General features: G+C 40.2%; 1 protein-coding gene across 1 annotated transcript; it reads right to left on the reverse strand.

Moving 5' to 3' along the window:
• Positions 1-4590: 4590 nt before the first annotated feature.
• LOC140226406 (proton-coupled folate transporter-like) lies at positions 4591-13373 on the reverse strand. Its single transcript, XM_072306880.1, has 6 exons — positions 12425-13373; positions 11396-11566; positions 8942-9085; positions 8092-8175; positions 5234-5390; positions 4591-4753 (listed from the first exon to the last, which is right to left on the reverse strand). Exons 1-6 carry the CDS (start codon positions 13371-13373, stop codon positions 4657-4659), a joined length of 1602 nt encoding a protein of 533 aa, XP_072162981.1. The 3' UTR covers positions 4591-4656.
• Between the last annotated feature and the right edge of the window lie 5881 nt (positions 13374-19254).

The following is a 19254-nucleotide window of genomic DNA, read 5'->3' on the forward strand; positions in this document are numbered from 1 at the left end:
TGAGATACGCCACAGCAATCACTTCCCCGTAAAGATTAAGAACAAGTCAGTAACACAACTCGTGCATTCAATACATTGTGCGTACATTAGCTCATGACGTAACGTTAATTCTATAATATGTATACATGTACTTCTACAACATTTTTCTTGTTTCTATCTTCTTCCAAACAATTTCTTCATCTTCATTAATTCGCTGAAATAATGAAAGTTCAGGAGATCAAGATGACCCTAAAACAAAGCAAACAAAAAATTGGGATAGCATCTGTATGTGCGAACTAAATTTATTAAAGGGGATGGCTAGTAACTGATCAGTTGGAATCAGTGGGAATGCTGGGGGATGATTGTTCCAATCCTTGTGGGAGTACATTACAGTATATACCTACTGTTGTGTGAAAATTGTTTGCTTTAGAATGGTCTCATATTCAAGTAATGTGCAGTTTAATGTTTCCAGGTTAGCATGCCTGTACAGTGACGGGGCATTAAACTGCACATTACTTGAATATGAGACCGTTCTGAAGCAAATAATTTTCACACAACAATATATATATATATATATATATATATATATATATATATATATATATATATATATATATATATATATATATATATATATATATATATATATATATATTATATATATATATATATATATATATATATATATATATATATATATTATATATCCAATAATGTACTCTTAAGTGAATTCCACAAAAATTGGAACAATCATCCCCCAACATTCCCACTGATCAGTTACTAGCCATCCCCTTTAAGTAAAGCATTTTTATTTTTGGTTGCACTATTGCAAGTGCTCTTGCATACAGTAGTAAGTACAAAATTAGATAGACGGCCCTCTAATACACGTACTAGTAAGCCAATTCAAGGTGTTCTGCAGAGGTGACATTTGGGGGTTTTATTTGTTTATTTATCTATTTATTCATTCATTTATTTTTTTCATTTATTTATCTATTCTATTTATTTAATCTTTTTTTTTTTTGGGGGGGGGGGGATTGATGTGTAATGGTGACTCTTGATTTAACTGAAAACAGCCAAAACATCTATAGGTTTAAAAACCCGCTCTAGACATTTTTTTTTTTTTTTTAGAAGTTCTTCCCATAACTGTTTAACCAAAAAATCAAAAGTGACATGTCCCATTATTTATGTTTTGAAAGTTGTTGGTTCGCAAAGCAAAACAATACATGTACATGTAAATAAAGACTGCTCAATGTACAGCTGTACGTCACAGAATGGGCTTCGCAAGATTACAAGTTCTGATATCACTTCTCATTCTCTTTCTCTCTCTCTCTCTCTATCTTTCTCTATCTCTTTCTTGTAATATTATCACACACACACACACACACACACACACACAAAAGCCAGACGACTGCTGAACGTGCAGTGGAAAATATGAATTTTAGTAAAAAACCCTTATCAATTCAGGTGTACAATGTATACTAAAACAAGTCTTTGGTATTTCTATCATATCAGTAAAGTTTTCAACTTATCATCACAAATTCCATTATGATTTATAGAGTCAGAGATTTGTATATAAAAATAATTATGTACACTTTAACAGCGAAAGTACAATAGTTCTCTATGAGTCACATTGTTTGTCAACGAACATTACACAAACAATCATGTACACTTGCACGTAACAAAAATCTCCTCTACGTCATAATATCAGCGTGATGCGATGTAAAGTAGATGTATACAATGTATTAACATTCCATGATAAATTTGTGACCTGTCACCACGAAAGACTGAAAAATGGAATATCAATAATAATGACTTTGGTATGCACATAAATGTATAATATCCATACTTACAAGATCCCCGATGACACATATCCCCCCCCCCCCCCGGAAAAAAAAAAAAAGAACTAGATATTCCACGTGTCTGGTTTACCAGGCCTCTTTGTAAGGTGTGTTATCTTCAAAAAACGCCCGCTTTTCAAGAGACCGCGCGTCTCAGCAACTGAGGTGATGTGCGTATAGGCTTGCACCATTTGTTTTGTACAGGATTAGCACGCACTTTCCTGTCTGTTCAGTTAATAGGCCTCGTTTGGTATTATACAGTAAAATAGAATATGGCGATCACGAACTACGTGTAAATTGTCTAAAATAGGGTCGAGTTTTCCTTGAGACCGAGTTAGTCTGGAGCCTTCTGGAATAAAAGTTGGTTTTCCGACTTTTATTATTTTTCTCAAAATACTCCACAACGACTCATCATTCCGGCAAACCGCGTCAGCCAGGTAAGTTTCTTTGTAGACTCTTTCTATATATTGCAAGCAAATATGAAATGGTGCCAGACGGGTTCTCACGCCCTTACCAGAACTTTGTTTTCACTTTAATGCTATCCTAGGTAGCAATAAACGCATCGACCAATGACATCTAATAAACGAACACTACGAAATCTGAAACACTGCCTGGTCTGGTGAGTCGACTGCGCAAGATATGAAGAAACAACAAGAATTCTGCATTCCTGGTATTACATGGAAAGTAATCACACACATTATACATGCAGTACTTAGTTGGCATGTAACTACAATATTCACATCATGAAATTCAGTACGCAATCTTTCGTTTCTGTTACTGTATAGCGTATTGGAATAATTATTGCGTACTATAGTAATCACAATAAAACATATGAAAATGATGAAGACAGCAAAATATTAGGCAACTATTATGTAACTTAGTAACTGAAAGCGGAAGTACACTTAATGTTATCAACATTAGGGAAAGAAGGGTTTCAGGAAAATTTAATAAAATAATTATCGTATCAGCACCAGAAAGAGTTGCGTAGGAATAATATTTTTTTTCTTTTATAACTACTTAATCATAAATGTATATCTAGCAAAACGCAAATCTCACAATAACGTACACAGGCACCTCTTAAAAAGAAGAATACCCTTGTTTCTTATTAACCCTTTCTGTGTTGGGGTCTTCAGACAGTGTCTACAGTGCTATGGGATTTTCTCTGCCGATTGGCACCTTAGCATACAAAGGGTTAAGACATCAAAATTTGACGAACAATGCCTTTGGATATTTCACTCGGATTCAAGTACCATGCTCAGTAAAGACCGTAAAGCAACGGTTGCCACTTATTTCAGTACATCAATACGCCTGGAATCCTCGACATCGCTAGGCAGAAGTGAACTGCAAGACCTGTCAGACTGGGAGCACCTCTACAGGTGCAACGTTGCACCTTTCAGACCAGAAAGGGTGCAAAGTTGCACCTTTAGAGGTGCTCCCATCGTGACATTATCTGAATATTAAATTATATATAATTTGTGAAACTGATATTCCTCGACATCGCTAGGCAGAAGTGAACTGCAGGACCTGTCAGACTGGGAGCACCTCTACAGGTGCAACGTTGCACCTTTCAGACCAGAAAGGGTGCAAAGTTGCACCTTTAGAGGTGCTCCCATCGTGACATTATCTGAATGGTGAAAAACAATAATAATTGCACCCGTAAATGTGCAGCCTGCGTGACATTGGTAAAGGTTCAAAGTTGAACCTATTTTTCTCAGACTGGACGTCCAGGTTGACGTCCATCAGTAGACTAAACTCAGACAAAATTCTTCAAAACAATATCAAAAATGGTAAACGTGTCTGTGTCGATGACTGAGCAACAACCCCCCCCCCCCCCCACACACACACAAACATGATTTGTAGTAAACAAGTTTCTACAGTACCTGTATTTTGTTTGATCAAAGAGGTGATCCACCCAGCTATGAACACTTAAAACAAAGCGATAATTTTTTGCTCGTCCAAAGGACACCAAGTCCTTGGTCGCTGGTCACATTAAGCAGGCGTTCGCCACATAAAAGTCTCACTGGAAAGAGAGCAATCTGCACAATACTGAGAGAGCTCTCTCCCAGCTGGAAATTCTCCTCAGGGGAAGGCATCACGCTTCACGGCATGTCATATCCTATCATAACCAAATATACACGTTTTCTTGCCGGAGGAATTTCCATGTAGTCCCTATGGACACGTGGGTACAACAGACGAACGGTCCTGAGACTAGGTTTGGCTGTTTTACAGTGCACCAATGTAATAAAAGAACACGGTTATAACGAAACTTTCGTTAGAACAAGGTAAAAATGCAAGTCCCCAAATTATTGTCAAGTATAATGTCTACACACTTTATTGTTTGGCTAGAACGAAAATTCGGTATTCAGGGGAAAAAACGCATATACAGCGCAGCATGATGGGTCTGACTGTATGTGCACGTGTGTGTGTGTATCTGGTAGAAATGGACATCCGCATGCTATCTAACCAATATGCCTGACACTGTTTAGTGTAACACATGACGAACTAGACGTAGTCCCGACTGCTGTTTTTTTTTTTTAGACGGCACAGATTGGGGACCCTATCCCTAAACCGTACCCTAATCCTAATCCTAACCATCAAACCCTAACCCTAACCCTAACCCTAACCCCAACCCTAACCCTAGCCCTAGCCCTAACCCTAATCATAGCCATAAACCCTAACCCAACGTTTTTCCCATAGGTTTAATACGCGCCATGCCCCAATCTGTGCCGTCTTTAAAAAAAAAAACGCGTCCCGACTAGGTCCTGCTGGCGTCTCAGTAGAGCGTCACACATCCAGCATAGAGGGCGTAAGTCTTCACCGGAAGCATGGGACTGCGCAATTACTGAATAAGGGGGCGCTCTTGACAGTCGGAATCCTCATTTACCAGGAGAGGCCGGTCTTCATGCTTGCTTCCCAGTCTTTTGCATTGAATAATACTGAGAGAGAGAGAGAGAAGGGGGGGGGGGGATCCCCCAGAATATCATGCGGTCAATAACATCATGAAAAATACATAGCTTATCAAGCAAACAAAAAAAACCAACAACAACAACAACAAAAATAGACAAACATCCCGCGAGTGACAGAATAAGGGTGAAAGCGAGAGCGCGGGAGAAGTCAGCTACCGCTCTCAGCGTTGAACTTGTATGCTAATGTTGTAACATGATTCTACGAAAGATCGTATTGTGTACGATCTTTGATTCCATATTGCAGCAGCATAGGTATTGCTTATGAGTCGGTCGCATCATTTCCACAGACCACAGCAATTTGCTGTTGCTTGCATTTCAAAGCCATGTCGTAATTTCCTTTGCAGCCACTGAAAAATCATCTTAACTTAACCATTAAAGACAGAGAGGGCGTGGTCTACAAAAAAAAAGACAAAGAAAAATAAAGCGACATGAGGTCATCACAGAACTCACCCAGTCAGTATCATTGGTACAATCATTAGGGCAGTCATGATGAAGAATACCGCGGTAGAAAGATAATGCAAGGTGGCGCTGTAGAGTGCGTTAAACATGACTGGCGCCAGGAACATGGTCAATCCATCTGTTACTCCTAGGCTGGCAAAGAGGGCGCCTTTGTTTAATCGGAAATAAAAAAAAAATAAGAAACAAAAACATACGATCATAATTGACGATGTAGTCCATGAGGGTGTTTTATCCCCCAGGAAAAATAAACAAAACTACAAAGTACAGGTCGCGAAGAACTACAATATTAAAGATAATATGAAGTTTTGGTATTACCTCAAAAGTTTCCCTGAATTTCCTTGTCTTAGTTTGTGTTTCAGGTTAAAGTACCTTTCATATAACTAACACTGTGAGACTTACTCGCCCCAAAGTGCTCTCATGTCTTAGTAATCATTCAATAATGGTTTCGTACCAGAGCCGCCGCCGTACGGCGGCGGCGAGGTAGTACACGTATTGTGCGGGATAACTGCGACCAGCAGCGTGCAGCCCCATATACGCATACAGTTAAACTCGCATAAGTCGATCTTCTCGGGACTGAGCAAAACACATCGACTTAGGCGATTTTCGACTTGTGCGTAAGTCGAAAAAAAATCGACTTACAGTTTCACCACAGGTACGTACATGTATGTTTAATGTACATGTATGTTGTCTACTCTGGAGCCGAGAGCTGGAGCGGTGTGCCGCAGCACGGGTCGCCCAGCAGGGCCGCGGCTAACTTTGCATGGACAGTGCATTAGTATTGGCACAGGTCCGATTACTTTACACCCTTGTTAAACCTTGGGGAAGTGAATATGAACGATATTTGAGCAGTGATTGATTCCAGTTTACCATACCGTGGCTTGAAATGCGTGTAGAGGTGCAATTCTGATTTACCTGTGCCCGTAACTTTCCCCCTACTTTCCGCTTTGAAAACTCAGCAGCTTCATCCATTATACCACTCCACTGCACAGCGCTGCAAATGCCAAGCTACATGTACACTGCAAGCTCAATACTGTACATGTAAATGAACGCATGTGTACTGTACGAACGCTGTACGTAGTAGCGCGACAGCTGACAGGGCTGTACCAGCGGACCTCCAAATACGAAGAGAGGTACATTCGATCGCTTTGAATTTTGATTTTAGATCATTTTTTTTTTGTCACCTCAAACTCATCTGACAAACAAAATAATGATGAGTAATAAATAATGAATAATAAATGACAGTGATTTACTACACGATAAAATCTTATTCGACTTAGGCACAGTGAATTCAATGGTTTTTCTGTGAAAGTGTTCTTGGAATTTCATCGACTTAGGCGAGTATTCGACTTACAAAATTCGACTTGTGAGTGAATTAATACACGTACGTCAATGGGGAAAAATCGGGACTTATTAAAATCATCGACTTACGCGATTATTCGACATATGCGACGTCGACTTAGGCGAGTTTAACTGTACTGTGTAGCTAACTTCGACCAGCAGCCCCATACGCATAGCTAAACGGGGCTTCGCATTGTAGCTTACAGGATCATGACAGATGTAGTATCGCGGGTAAATATCAACTTAAAATCCAAAAATTTCTTCAATTTGAAGACTTACCAGTTAAGTTGAAGTATTGAAAACAGGTTTTGGGCAACGTTTGGTTTTGCCAATAGTCCCTTTCTGTTCGAATTGATGACTGAATGTGACTCGGTCAAGAGGACCTTGGGAGAGCTACACTGAATTGACGGCCAGCGCATGCGTACACAAACATCTTATCCGTTCATGGATTTGAAATCTGTTCGCATGTGATGTGTGCGTATGCGCTGGTCGTAGTAATCAGTGTATGTAGCTCTCCCAAGGTCCTCTCGACAGAGTCACATTCAGTCATCAATTCGAAGAGAAAGGGACTATTGGCAAAACCAAACGTTGCCCAAAACCTGTTTTCAATACCTCAACTTAACTGGTAAGTCTTCAAATTGAAGAATTTTGTGGATTTTAAGTTAATATTTACCCGCGATACTAAATCTGTCATGATCCTGAATGCTACAATGCGAAGCCCCATTACGCTATGCGTATGGGGCTGCTGGTCGCTATGCGTATGGGGCTGCTGGTCGCAGTTAATTGCATGATTACTAAAAAATGAGAGCACTTTGGGGCGAGTTAGTCTCACAGTGTTAGTTATATGATAGATACTTTAACCTGAAACACGGAAATTCAGGGAAACTTTTGAGGTACCAAAACTTTTTATTATCTTTAATAATGTCTACATTTAGTAAACGGAGTTGCTGGGCTCCCTAGCAAAAAGTAAGCCAGTTACATTCAAAACCGATTACTTTTTTGTCTTTTTCGATGTGTCTGTGTTTTTGTTGTTTTTTTCTTTGGTAGTTTGTCCGTATTAATTATCCATTATACAATGTATTGTATCATAATATCACTCGCTAAGTTAAGATGCATAGATATGAATGGAAATTCCTGTTGTGGTGAAAGGAATAGATAAATATATATTTACATCATATAAATATTGTTTGGTTTTCTTGTTTTGTTTTGTGATGGTGACCGTCTAGAGCATGTTCAATACCTATATCTTTTTTTTTTCTTTTTTTTTTCTTTTTTTTTTTAACAATGCGTGCATAGCTCAGTGAAACAGGTGTCCCAAAAAGGTCTTGGTAGTGTGCGCTCTTCGAGAGCTTCTTTATTCCCCTAACTGGGATCAAACTTTTTTTTTCTTTCCTTCTTCTTTCCTTAATTCTTGTTTGTTTGTTTGTTTGTTTGCTTGTTTGTTTTTTATGCAGAGATAATCATTTGATATGCCGAAGTCAACCGCGGCAATGGGGAACCTGGCTAGTTACCGTGTTCCTTCTCGTCTACGATGGTTGAAAGTGATGTCCGTATCACCGGTGTGCCTAGAAGTTTGAAGAGCCCGAACACAGTACCTGGTGTTTAGAGGGTGAGATAGCAGGAGAGAGAGAGAGAGAGAAAAAAAAAAGAGGCAGTATAACACTTTTATAGTTTTCCCATTGCCCCCATGAAGTCCATGTTTTGAGGACTTCCCTCGACTCTCACTTGTCTTCAGTTTGTTTTTCCTTGCTCGTGGAAGACAGGAGTGTGTATTTAAACATTCACACACACACACAAAACCCCAAATATAAACAAATAACACAGGACCACTTCTCCTAGACACATGTACACATAGCATTCACTGTGGAACCCTTCAGCTGAAATGGGGAAACATAATCTTACGGTAAGCCACTATCATCAATTTGAACACTCTATTTATAGATTTTCTGCCTATTCGCCGTCGCATCATATCATTGAGATTTGTTTGGCTTTAGCAAGACATTGATATATTTGTTTTCGTATTGTCACTTGAAATACAATGTATTGTGTAATTGTGTCACACAGGCGTAATTGTTTTATTTTTCTACTTAATCATTAGTTTGTACATTCAAACATTCATTACCTATAGATAAGGTTCCCGTGACGTCAAAGACTGCCTATGGGGCCCCCTTGGGTAAGCGTTACATCCCACGTCCCATGATAGGCAGGCGGACCATGTCGTACGCGTACTACGCGCTAGGACTATGTGCTTGATACACACGTGATTTGTTTTTGCCCCTCAGGCAACGCGTCATTTGACGTCACAGAATCTATTGATTTCTCCTTCTATTGTGCGAGAATTGTATGCCACGAAATACTTACTGAGGAAAATCAGAGACGTGGTTGGAATGAGGAATGTAAGTGCCAGAACCAGAACGTTGAGGAGCCCGCTGATGAGAGAGATCTGTACTATCCACAGGTAATCCATCTTGCAGCATTTGAAAATCGCTGCCCCAGCCACGGTGCCTGCAAGAAAGAAAACCAGACAAATTCGCAACAGTGTCAGAATACGGTGACACGACTCCTGTGACAATCGCTCCGGTCTTATTTTCTCTAAGGACTTATTGTTAGGGTTAGGGTTCTGATAGGGTTTTAGATTTAGGTATACTAGTATGTGAGAATTAGGATTACAGCTGGGGTTACGTTTGTGGGCAAGATTGGCTTAGCCTGCAGATAATGGGAGCAATTGTCGCAGGAGCAATGTCATGGAATCCAGGATTTAAACGCGGGTAACGGATAGTGTCGCTGCGGCATTCTCATGCTCTTGTCCACTGCCTGGCCTGTTATAGTCACTAGTTTTAGTTAAGGATACATTCGTCCGACGCGCCGTACTGCGGATACGTAGCCGTTATGCGCCCGCCCGCACAAATTCTCTGCTCATTCGCCAGTGTTACAGATTCACCGAGAGTACTGTGCGCGCGTATTCATCGTGTGCGCATGCGTGTGCGTGCGAGTACACGTGCGCCTACATGACTGGTACACAGTCATATTGCTGAGGAAAATAGGGAGCTTTAGATTTGCTGCGCGGAGGTACGAGACGACGCTTGAGCTGGACGTTCTCCTCTTCCCTGCGTCGTGCTGAAAAGTAGCTTTAGGTTACGCTGAGACGCAACGTATAAAAAATAAAATGGCGCCCCCATATGATCGGTACATGAAGTAGCTCTCAGTCAGACCGCAACGCTGCTGTTAATGAGCTCAAATCAAAAATTTATCGTACGCGCAGGTTTTTGCGCATGTCCTTCTCAGCACCCGAGATTTTGCGAGATAATTCAGAGACAAAGTGCATGGTCTACGAGATTCACTTATTGGCGACATGAAGATCTACTATCCGTGACCAATTGACATGGTTTGTGAATATTTGAAATAAATCACACCTTTTAATGCTTACATTATACAGAATGAGCTTATGATATCATTATTCATATCTCTGCATTATATCGATATTTTCCAAACGACCCTGAGACAAATAAGAACAAGGCTTTCTATTTATTGCCAACCCGACCCGTTCATAGGTTGAATCACCACATGAATGATAGTCTACGTTTTAGATATACCTGTTATAACAGCACACTAAGAACTGAATTGGTCCCTCGCTTAGAAAACAATAAAAATTGAAAGTCTCGTCGAGTAAAAATCATAGTGTGGCAATTTGAGATACATGCGCTCCCAGGGTATCATTAGATAAATTACTCAGCGATGTATACAGTGGATTAATAAGGAATAATTATTCTAACACCAAAAAGAGAGCCCCAAAGAACTCATGTGTGCAAACACAGTGCTACTTCTGGTATTATTGATTTGTATGCTACTTATTAATGCACTCTACTTTTATCTAGTTGTGCCGGCAAAAAAAAAAGTTCAAGCCAAAGTTGAGCTGTCGATCAGAGTGGAGTGTTGTTCTTGTTGTTTACGTGGAGATCTACACCAGCTGCAATTGCCTGAACCTGAGCGCGTATACACACATTGTGCGCGCGCACACACACACACCATAGGGTCCTACACTGTCATCTACACACAGTGTATTACTGTTATGTAGAGTACACGTTTACTGTCATTCCGCGAGGTGCGTTCAACTCTCCACTCAGAGGGAATTAACCAATCAGAAACGCGTATTCGCGGCAAACTGAAATCTCGTCAAAAATTAACTGTACAACGCAATGATTTATTCGCCAACCTGACCCGTTCATAGGATCAGTCCACATAAAGTCATTATGTTTTCATAGAATGATATTTCCTCTTTCATTTTATACCTCTTCCATTTTGGTCCACCTTAATTTCGTCGGTCTAGTGTACCCCTTAAGAAGAATGGAAAATATGCAAATTTTGTGTTTTATAATTTCCTTGTTCAGTATATTTTATATGTCATAACCTTTCAAGTGGTCGAATTTCATCAAAGTACAACTCTTCAGCTTTTTATCGATATATAAATCATGAAAATTGATAATGTCGTTTAGATTTACAGACACTCTAAAAATGTGGTCTCCCAGCTCATTACGTATTCATGTCCGGGAGGTCCATGCATACGCGTACGATAAATGCGAAGGCTTTTCAGGACGTTGCGGTCTGACTGCTCTCTACGTCGTAAACTGAGAGGACGTAAAAACAGCACAGAACGCGTAGTGAAAACTCAGGCGCGAGAGCTATAAATAGATCGCGTCTGATGCGCGTTTTTGCGCATGCTCAGACCAGGGTCTTTTTTCTCTCTCTCTCTCTCTCTCTCTGAACGTCCCCGTCGCGCAAATGTAAAGCTCCCGAATGCTACCAAGAGGACGTTACCAATCCCAGGAACAAGAAGAGACCAAGTGACAAAGAAGCCAATGATGACCGACTTCCAGCAGAATGGCGGGCCCTGGCCGTAGAGGGCAGGTATCTGCATACCACCTTGGACTACAAGCCCCGTGAAGAGACAGACCGTGAGGAAAGTAACGAGGACACATCGCCGATTGTCTGTAGGTGTAAAGTTTCACGCACACTCATTATACACGATCAGTGTATCACACTCATTAGACATAATCTGTATATCGCACAAATTTACTATACTTAATTATAATATCATACTCATCATTCACAGCAAGACGTGTATTTGGTCGAATTGTTACCACGTGACAATCACTTATTTCGTTTTAGTTCTCGATCCCACGACTAATACTGTTTTGTTTTTGTTTTTCGTCATTCCTGCACGAGTATCTCTTGTGAAAACAGAGAATGACGTTATGTCAACATCATAAATGCACTGTATATACTGCAACTAAATGAATTTTATGCACTATTTTGCCAATATACACTCGAAATGCATAATAGTCTTTCGTGCATTTCTGTTTGAATTCGGTTATATAATACACTGGAACTAATTATACATTTGTTTTGCATATCATCTAGTGTAGTGCGTTCAAGATAATGTACTTCCTTATATATCCCACTCGCCGTACATACTAAATTACCCGTTATATGTCACACTTATGCGATACCTTAATCACATCACACCCACTAAATGTACATAATTATGAAGCACAATCCTGCAGGCGTATTGGTTCGTGTTTTTTGTCCTCCGTCAATGTCTGTACTGATCATTCATTACTTTGTCAGAGAGTCTGTATGAAATATGTCCTCCCATGGATTAACTTCATAGGGTCAACCGGTAAAATGACCTTTGATGGTTTAATTGCAGATCATTAGCCAATGGAAAAAAAAAAAGTCATGGAGGCGCCCTCTTGTGGTAGAATATGTACATCAATTACGATAAACATGACTTTAAATTTACCGCTATGGGTACAGTTAACAGAACCTCGAAGCCTTTCACGTTACCTGTCTTCACGGCGAAAAGATGTACGATATCCCTACACGCCTTCTTCACGTGCGCATGCGCGGGCTGTGTCCGCGTGTCAACCTCGACGGTTTCAATCAGAAGTGCGGGCACGCCGGCGTTGACGCACGCCACCAACAGCGCGGCGACGGGCACCCACAGCGTGAGGGCGAAGCCAACACTGTGTAGCATGTAGCCTAGACCAATCTGCATAGCGCTGATCCCAAGGAAGATCAGAATCTCTATGACGACGATCCGCACCATTCGCTGCTTCTCGTCCGTAATGTCTGTCACATAGCTGAAGCATCCGGCCATGAAGAGCGCCAGGCTTCCCGTAAAGCCAGCAAAGAATTCCCCCGCCAAAAACACGGCAAGTGGTAGCTCCAGGTTCACAACTAGCAGTGCAACGACAGCCTTTATGAGGAAGCCTACGGTAGGGAGTAGGATGGCAAGACGTCTGCCGTACTGCTCGCTCAGTGTTCCGATAAGAAGTGTTGAAAACATTCCCGGAAAGGCGCCAGCGCAGGCAAGTGCCACCGTCCACTGCGCTGTTTCCTCCTGGATCTTTTCCTCGATCTCCCCGGTCCCGTTGCTACTGCACAGATCACCGTTGGACATGTTCACTCCAGTGTGATTGTGCGAGTCGCTGATTCTCTGCCGTATGTACTGTCCGTTGACCGTGGCGAGGGCCCCGAAGGCACCAGATACCAGGAGGACGATCAGTTCTACAGTTAGAGGGCGCTTTCGGGCGCGCTCTCGAGGAGAGATCTCGGTCGCCGTGGAGACCTTGGCAGAATCAGAACTGTGAATTGCCTCATTTTCGCGGGTACCGTCGTCATGCGCGTCCGTACCGTCGTTGGCACCCCACGACGCAGATGCGCATTCCGTGAAATGGCGGTCACCTGAGTTCCCATTGAGGGCGCCGCTTTCGTCATGCTTTATCGAGTTCATCTCGGCCGAATCAAAGCTGGACGGTCATAGAATTTGAAAGGCAGTTATGCTCTTTTAAAGTCATTCCTTGAACAGATCGTGAACTAAACAGCAGGCTTTGAATATTCCCAGACGTCTTTGTCTCATCACTTAGCTGGAAAAAAAGAAATAAATAAAGAAAAGAAGAGAGGGAAGGGGTGTTACCCTTTAAATTACAGTCATAGGAAGCGTTCCTCAAGGATATTAAATGCCTTATAATAAAGGAACGATCCATGCATGCAAAGCTCATAGTTTTAGCATCGTTATGACCAGAGTAACCTTTAACCTCTGCGTGACAAAAGGAGCAAATATCAAAATAAATTGCGTGATGAACTCACTGAGAATAGCCATTATGTAAGGTTTACACGACGTTTATTCAATTAACTACAAGCTCTAGCTGGATTTTGAGTATGTCTATCAGCTTGTACAGAAGCTTTAAACTGCGACGTGCACCCACTGCCATGATCTCAAGATCATCCTTTCGAGCGAGGATCCCAATCGATGGTTGAACCACAGAAATGAAAGAAATAATACCCAGCGCTCACAATAAACTTGGCATTTACGGGACGATAGAGTAGTACAACAACCACTGAACTCGGTACCGATCGTGAGTGACGGTGAGGTCAAGTTAACTTGCGAGTTAGTTGATTGTTTTGTGCATATGACGCTATAAACTACGTTGACTGTTTTGTGCATATGACGCTATAAACTACGTTGATTGTTTTGTGCATATGACGCTATAAACTACAAATGGGGTTCCCGGCAGCTCGTAGATTGAGCGTACACCCTAAGACGCCTCGTGGCTCTAGTCATCGATAAATCTTTGCGATTGCTAACTTCAATGTGCGTCCCTACACGGTGCCAAACAACATGATTTTTTTTTTTCAATCGAAACTTAAAACTTCGAGTCAATTTGGGGGGATTAAAACGTCGTATGATAATAACAATTCATGTTTGCGACAAAAATAGTAAGACAGGAGACCAAGACGAGCAGGCTGAAGGAGGAAGAGGGGAAAAAGAACACGAAAAATAGCTGAAAAGTCTCTTGTCATGCAATCAGTGCGTAATATCTATGGAACAATTCAAAATAATCGCCTCAAATTACAATTCAAGATCTGAGCACAGTAACCGTTGATGCAAATAGGCCCGTCCATACACAAAACAAAAGGTAATCATGAGGCTCCATATCGGACATACGTATTTGTACCGTGTTCCAATTTTTTTTTTCCGAATGATATTATGCAATGATAAGTGTGAACTGCCCTATGCTTGCCCCGTGTGTAGGTCGTTGCATCGAAGTTGTGTTGACGCAAACTTTCAAACACTGTGCGTCGTATATTGACCATTGTCTTCTTCAAGGGAGGAATATTGCACTGCATTGCATGTGAGTGGAAGTGAGTGACTTGGGTCAGGTCCTTGATTAATAATCTGGAGCTACAATGCCCCTTCAATAATGTTGACACATTTCCTCCTGCGACAATTGCTCCAGTCATTATTTTCATCAAGAACATAGGGATAGGGTTTGAGATTTACAGTTTGATGTGAGGATTAGGAGTAGGGCTCGGGTTAGGTAGGGGTGGGTAGAATCTATTTGGCTTTGAGTACGGATATTCTACGGGAGCAATATTGTCGCAGAAGCAAATGTCATGGAACCCCTTCCAATAACTTCTTCGACTAAATTGCAAGGTAAACTTTCCGCAGAGGACAGTAATGACAAATCATTATTCTTCAAACGATCTTGTTCTACTCTCTGTTCCCTGTGCTCGTCACCTTATATAGGACGGTACCTTTCGGTGAATCCAATACAGTTAAATCCTTTAATCACTGCTGATATTATTCACTCGTGTAATGCTTCGTAACATCTGCAAGACACAACGGCCTATCACCCGGGGCTTTTGCCACACAGGTTTGACCATAGTGTAGCGGAATGTTACAAATCTTGATAATATCTTTACTCTAAAAAAAAGAAAGATATCCTATCAATGTTTCGTAAGAGACGAGTTCTCTTATCTCTATCTGTTGCCTCCATAATCCCAACAGAAGCTCCATGGCACATGCAGACGCTCAGGGTTAAAAGAAATACTGTAAAAACAGATATTTTTGCTTGCATGAAACTTTCGGGAGTAGCCAAGATTAGCGAGAGTTAAAGGTGCTTGTCTAAACAAAGAAATGAATGCTTGTGCTGTGTCGCAAAAGTTTTAAAATGCCGTCAGCTCCAATTCGCGAAAGTTTCATGCCGAATATTTCTGTGTTTACAGTATTAACGGGTATTCAAAGACTGTCGTTTACTCATTGACAAAATAAATGCGGCATACAGCACGACTCTTCAAATTACAAATCTTGCTCCCATTTTCGGGTGGAAGGTGTACATTGCTTTATAGTCGCGCTTAAGTCAACAATGAACGCTTTATGGAATATTTCCGATCAAAGTTCAAATGAATAAGGGTGTACAGGTACTTAAATAGTCTAATGTGAATGAGTGACGAAATTCTAAATCTACAAGCAACCCCATCAGTGACGTCATAGCAGGTGACATAATTATTCACGTGGTTGGGGATGGCTGAGGAGGACACCAATTACAACAGAGGTCAAGGTTCAACATCACAATCACATGATGGGCATGGTTGCGTAGAGAGGATACGGAGATATGGAATTATATACGTCCAATGGCTTGCATAAGAATAGGTTACCGATAACATGATTGATCAGAAGAATGCATGGAAAATAACTGCCCTCCCTCCTTAATTTATACATACCACTAGAATCAACATGTATTATATCATACAAGTACTAATTTTCTATGATGATATTAAATCACGCGACTATCATGACACGTCGTCACATCGTTATCATTTTCACCCTCCATAATGGATTCTGTATAATCAACAATGTCATTGATCGCCTGCATTTTAATTGTACGCTCTCAATAAGAAAACTAATTTAGGTTCAACTTTGTACCTTTACCGATGTCGAAGGTTAGGTGCAATCATACCGTCCCCTCTTTGTGAGGGGCAATAACACTCTGTCCCCAATCGGATAGGAAATAAAATGGAGGTACCCTGTGTGAGAGAATCACAACTCATACATGTAAGAATTCATCGCAAAGAGCAGGGTGATTACCCAGTCAAGTGCCATGGCCGACACCTTTACCCACACAAAAACTGTGCGTTTATCTTCAAGCATAAAGAAAAGGAGCACCTTTGAGGTGCAAAGTTGAACCAATCTTTCTTATACAGGGTGTATAAGAAAGACGAGCAAAATAATCTCACAATGTCAAGAATGTATATACAGCAAGACAGCATTAGGAAGATGTCGTTCTGTTGTTTGTTGTTTGTTTACTTTTTTACTTTCGTTAATACTATTTACATTATTTGTAATAATTGTCGATGGTGCCTTGAGCAGTGATCCGCAGAACAATGACAGAACTTGTGGTCTAGCAAACATGGATCCAGCGCATGACATCGGGTGAAACTGGAAAATGGCTGGAGAACTCATTTATATAATTATATTCGAGGACTCTAATGCGACACGATCACATACTATCACACGTTGTCATATCCGTTTTCTGTCGTTTTCAGGCATACTTACCTTTATGACCATGACACGGTTCACACAGTTAGGGTGATCCCATGACATCCGATGCGAGTGAAATTACATCATTGATTAATACGATGCTTTCCAGACCTACAGTACGCCACTGGTGTGAAAACATGAGTCAAACTCAACATATAGGCCTTTGTGTTGTTAGGAAACTCAAAATCCCTCGGATAGGACATAAAATGGAGGTCCCGTGTATGAGAGAGTAATAACTCACGCACGTAAAAGATCCCGCTTCATTCATTCATCGCAAAACAAAACAAACAAGCAAAACAAAACAAACAAAACAAAACAAACAAGCAAAGAGCAGGGTGTCTAACCCGGTGAAGTGGTCCCATCTCACATCCAACTGGACCCCATGGAAGACCAGCTTAACGTAGCTGAATATGGGTTATCTAGCCATCTTCGCAGATGGAAATTAACAAACAAACAAACAAACAAACAAAAAGAATTAAAGAAATTGATCGAATTTTCATTAATCCTATAATAGCTCCATACATGGAGCACAGTGTTTTGCAGTACGATGTACTTTGTATAGAAACGTGGTAATATTCTATAAAAGAAACATGTCGCAGATAGGCCTACAAAATACACGGAAATTGCCTCTCAGTTGTTTCTCTGGCCTATAATATTTAACGACCAGTAGAAGTTCACACGCTTGTAAAGCTTACTGTATAGTTTCAGAAAAAGTCACTGTGATAACAGTCGCAAATAATGGCAGAGATCACACTATCATCGTCTCAGAGTCTATCATAACTTTGGCGGGTACGTGGAAATCTTAATCTGTTATAATGAAATCAAAACAAATAGGTTGTATCCTCAAATCGCCGCAGCCCTAAACACGACACTGACCCTATCATAATAGGGGGAAAGTGGTTGTAATTATTAAAAACAATGCTTCGATGTTTTAAGAGTAGAAGTAATCAAACGATGAGATTTTGAATGTGATGACGTCATCATTTATTTGCGTTTTCATGACCAATATCACCATCACACGTGAAACTCTCAATATCCAAAACGTTCTTCAGTTTTCGCGATGAAATTCAAAGTGCTGTGTTCATCCGATTGTGTTCCATTTCTAAAATCAAAATCAACTTTTAATTGAACATGCATGGTGCCTGTGAATGTTAATATACACTTTACATTCTCTATTTCAAGAGGTCAGTCTTTATATATGAGGAAAAGTCAGTAGAGCGGATAAAAAAAAAAGAAAAAGAAACATACACACACATACACATAATAATATACACAAAAACTTATATGTGCAATAAGCTGTTATCGTATACAGCTGGTATAGGGTAAAATGTGCTTCTGCTGAAACACATTGACACGGATGGTACCATCAACAGCAGTAATAGCATAACGGCTCATATCGATATTTTCCTTATTTGCAATATTATTACATTATTATAACAAATATACACGTGTACCTAGCACTAATTAGAATCACCTTTACTGCGAATGACAAAAATCATTTAAACAACGCTTTTGTGTATGTGTTTTTTGTGCGTTGTTTTGTTTTGTTTTGTTTTGTTTTGGTTGGTTTTTTTTTTGGGGGGGGGGAGGCTATTGTATACTGTTGTTATTGTTTCAAACCTCGCACGCAAGCCATGACATTCCGCATAATATACACGTTTGATGTATAATATTTGCGTGGAAAAAATTGAAACAATCCTTAAAGGCATAATTTACCATTTGCAGATGAAAGCATTAGTGCTATAAAATAGTTCTAAAATGTGAGTTAGGGATAGAAACAACCACTGTCAAAATTTGAATCCGTATAATCGATGTTAAGTGTTGTTAAATACACAAAATGTGAACAATAGTTATAATAAAAAAATTTCCAGACTAAACCGTATACAGTTACGGTTTGTTGAGAAAAACCCTGATATCTCCTTATATTTTAGGTTTTACTGCAAATATTTCATATGGTAGGATGTTTTATGATACAACAGACCTACACATATGCATCAAATATGATATCTTGAAAATTTTTGAAATCACTGCTCCCAAAGGTAAACTGGACCTTTAATGGATGTTATGTCTGATATAATAATAAGTAGGACAAACAATAACCGTGATCTTGATAGCCATAATGATATCAGCACAGAAAATTACGTAGTATAACAGTAATATTATAGAAAAAAATAATGATATAACAATCAATGATAACGATGACAATATTTTATTATACAACAATGCTTACAGCGCCGTGATATCCAAATGAGCGCTTAAACCACAGTGCTATATACAGTGTACTTTAAAA

This window comes from Diadema setosum, chromosome 3 (genome assembly GCF_964275005.1).
Source record: "Diadema setosum chromosome 3, eeDiaSeto1, whole genome shotgun sequence".
In the NCBI taxonomy this organism is placed as follows: domain Eukaryota; kingdom Metazoa; phylum Echinodermata; class Echinoidea; order Diadematoida; family Diadematidae; genus Diadema; species Diadema setosum.

What these genes read in the sequence shown, in the direction of transcription:
- LOC140226406 (XM_072306880.1), bottom strand. Translation starts at nt 13,373, where the DNA reads ATGAACTCGATAAAGCATGACGAAAGCGGCGCCCTCAATGGGAACTCA. An exon ending in TCTTCTTGTTCCTGGGATTG is followed by an intron (nt 9,086 to 11,395) that starts GTAACGTCCTCT and finishes TCTTTCTTGCAG; the next exon opens with GCACCGTGGCTGGGGCAGCG. An exon ending in CACGTCTCTGATTTTCCTCA is followed by an intron (nt 8,176 to 8,941) that starts GTAAGTATTTCG and finishes TCTAAACACCAG; the next exon opens with GTACTGTGTTCGGGCTCTTC.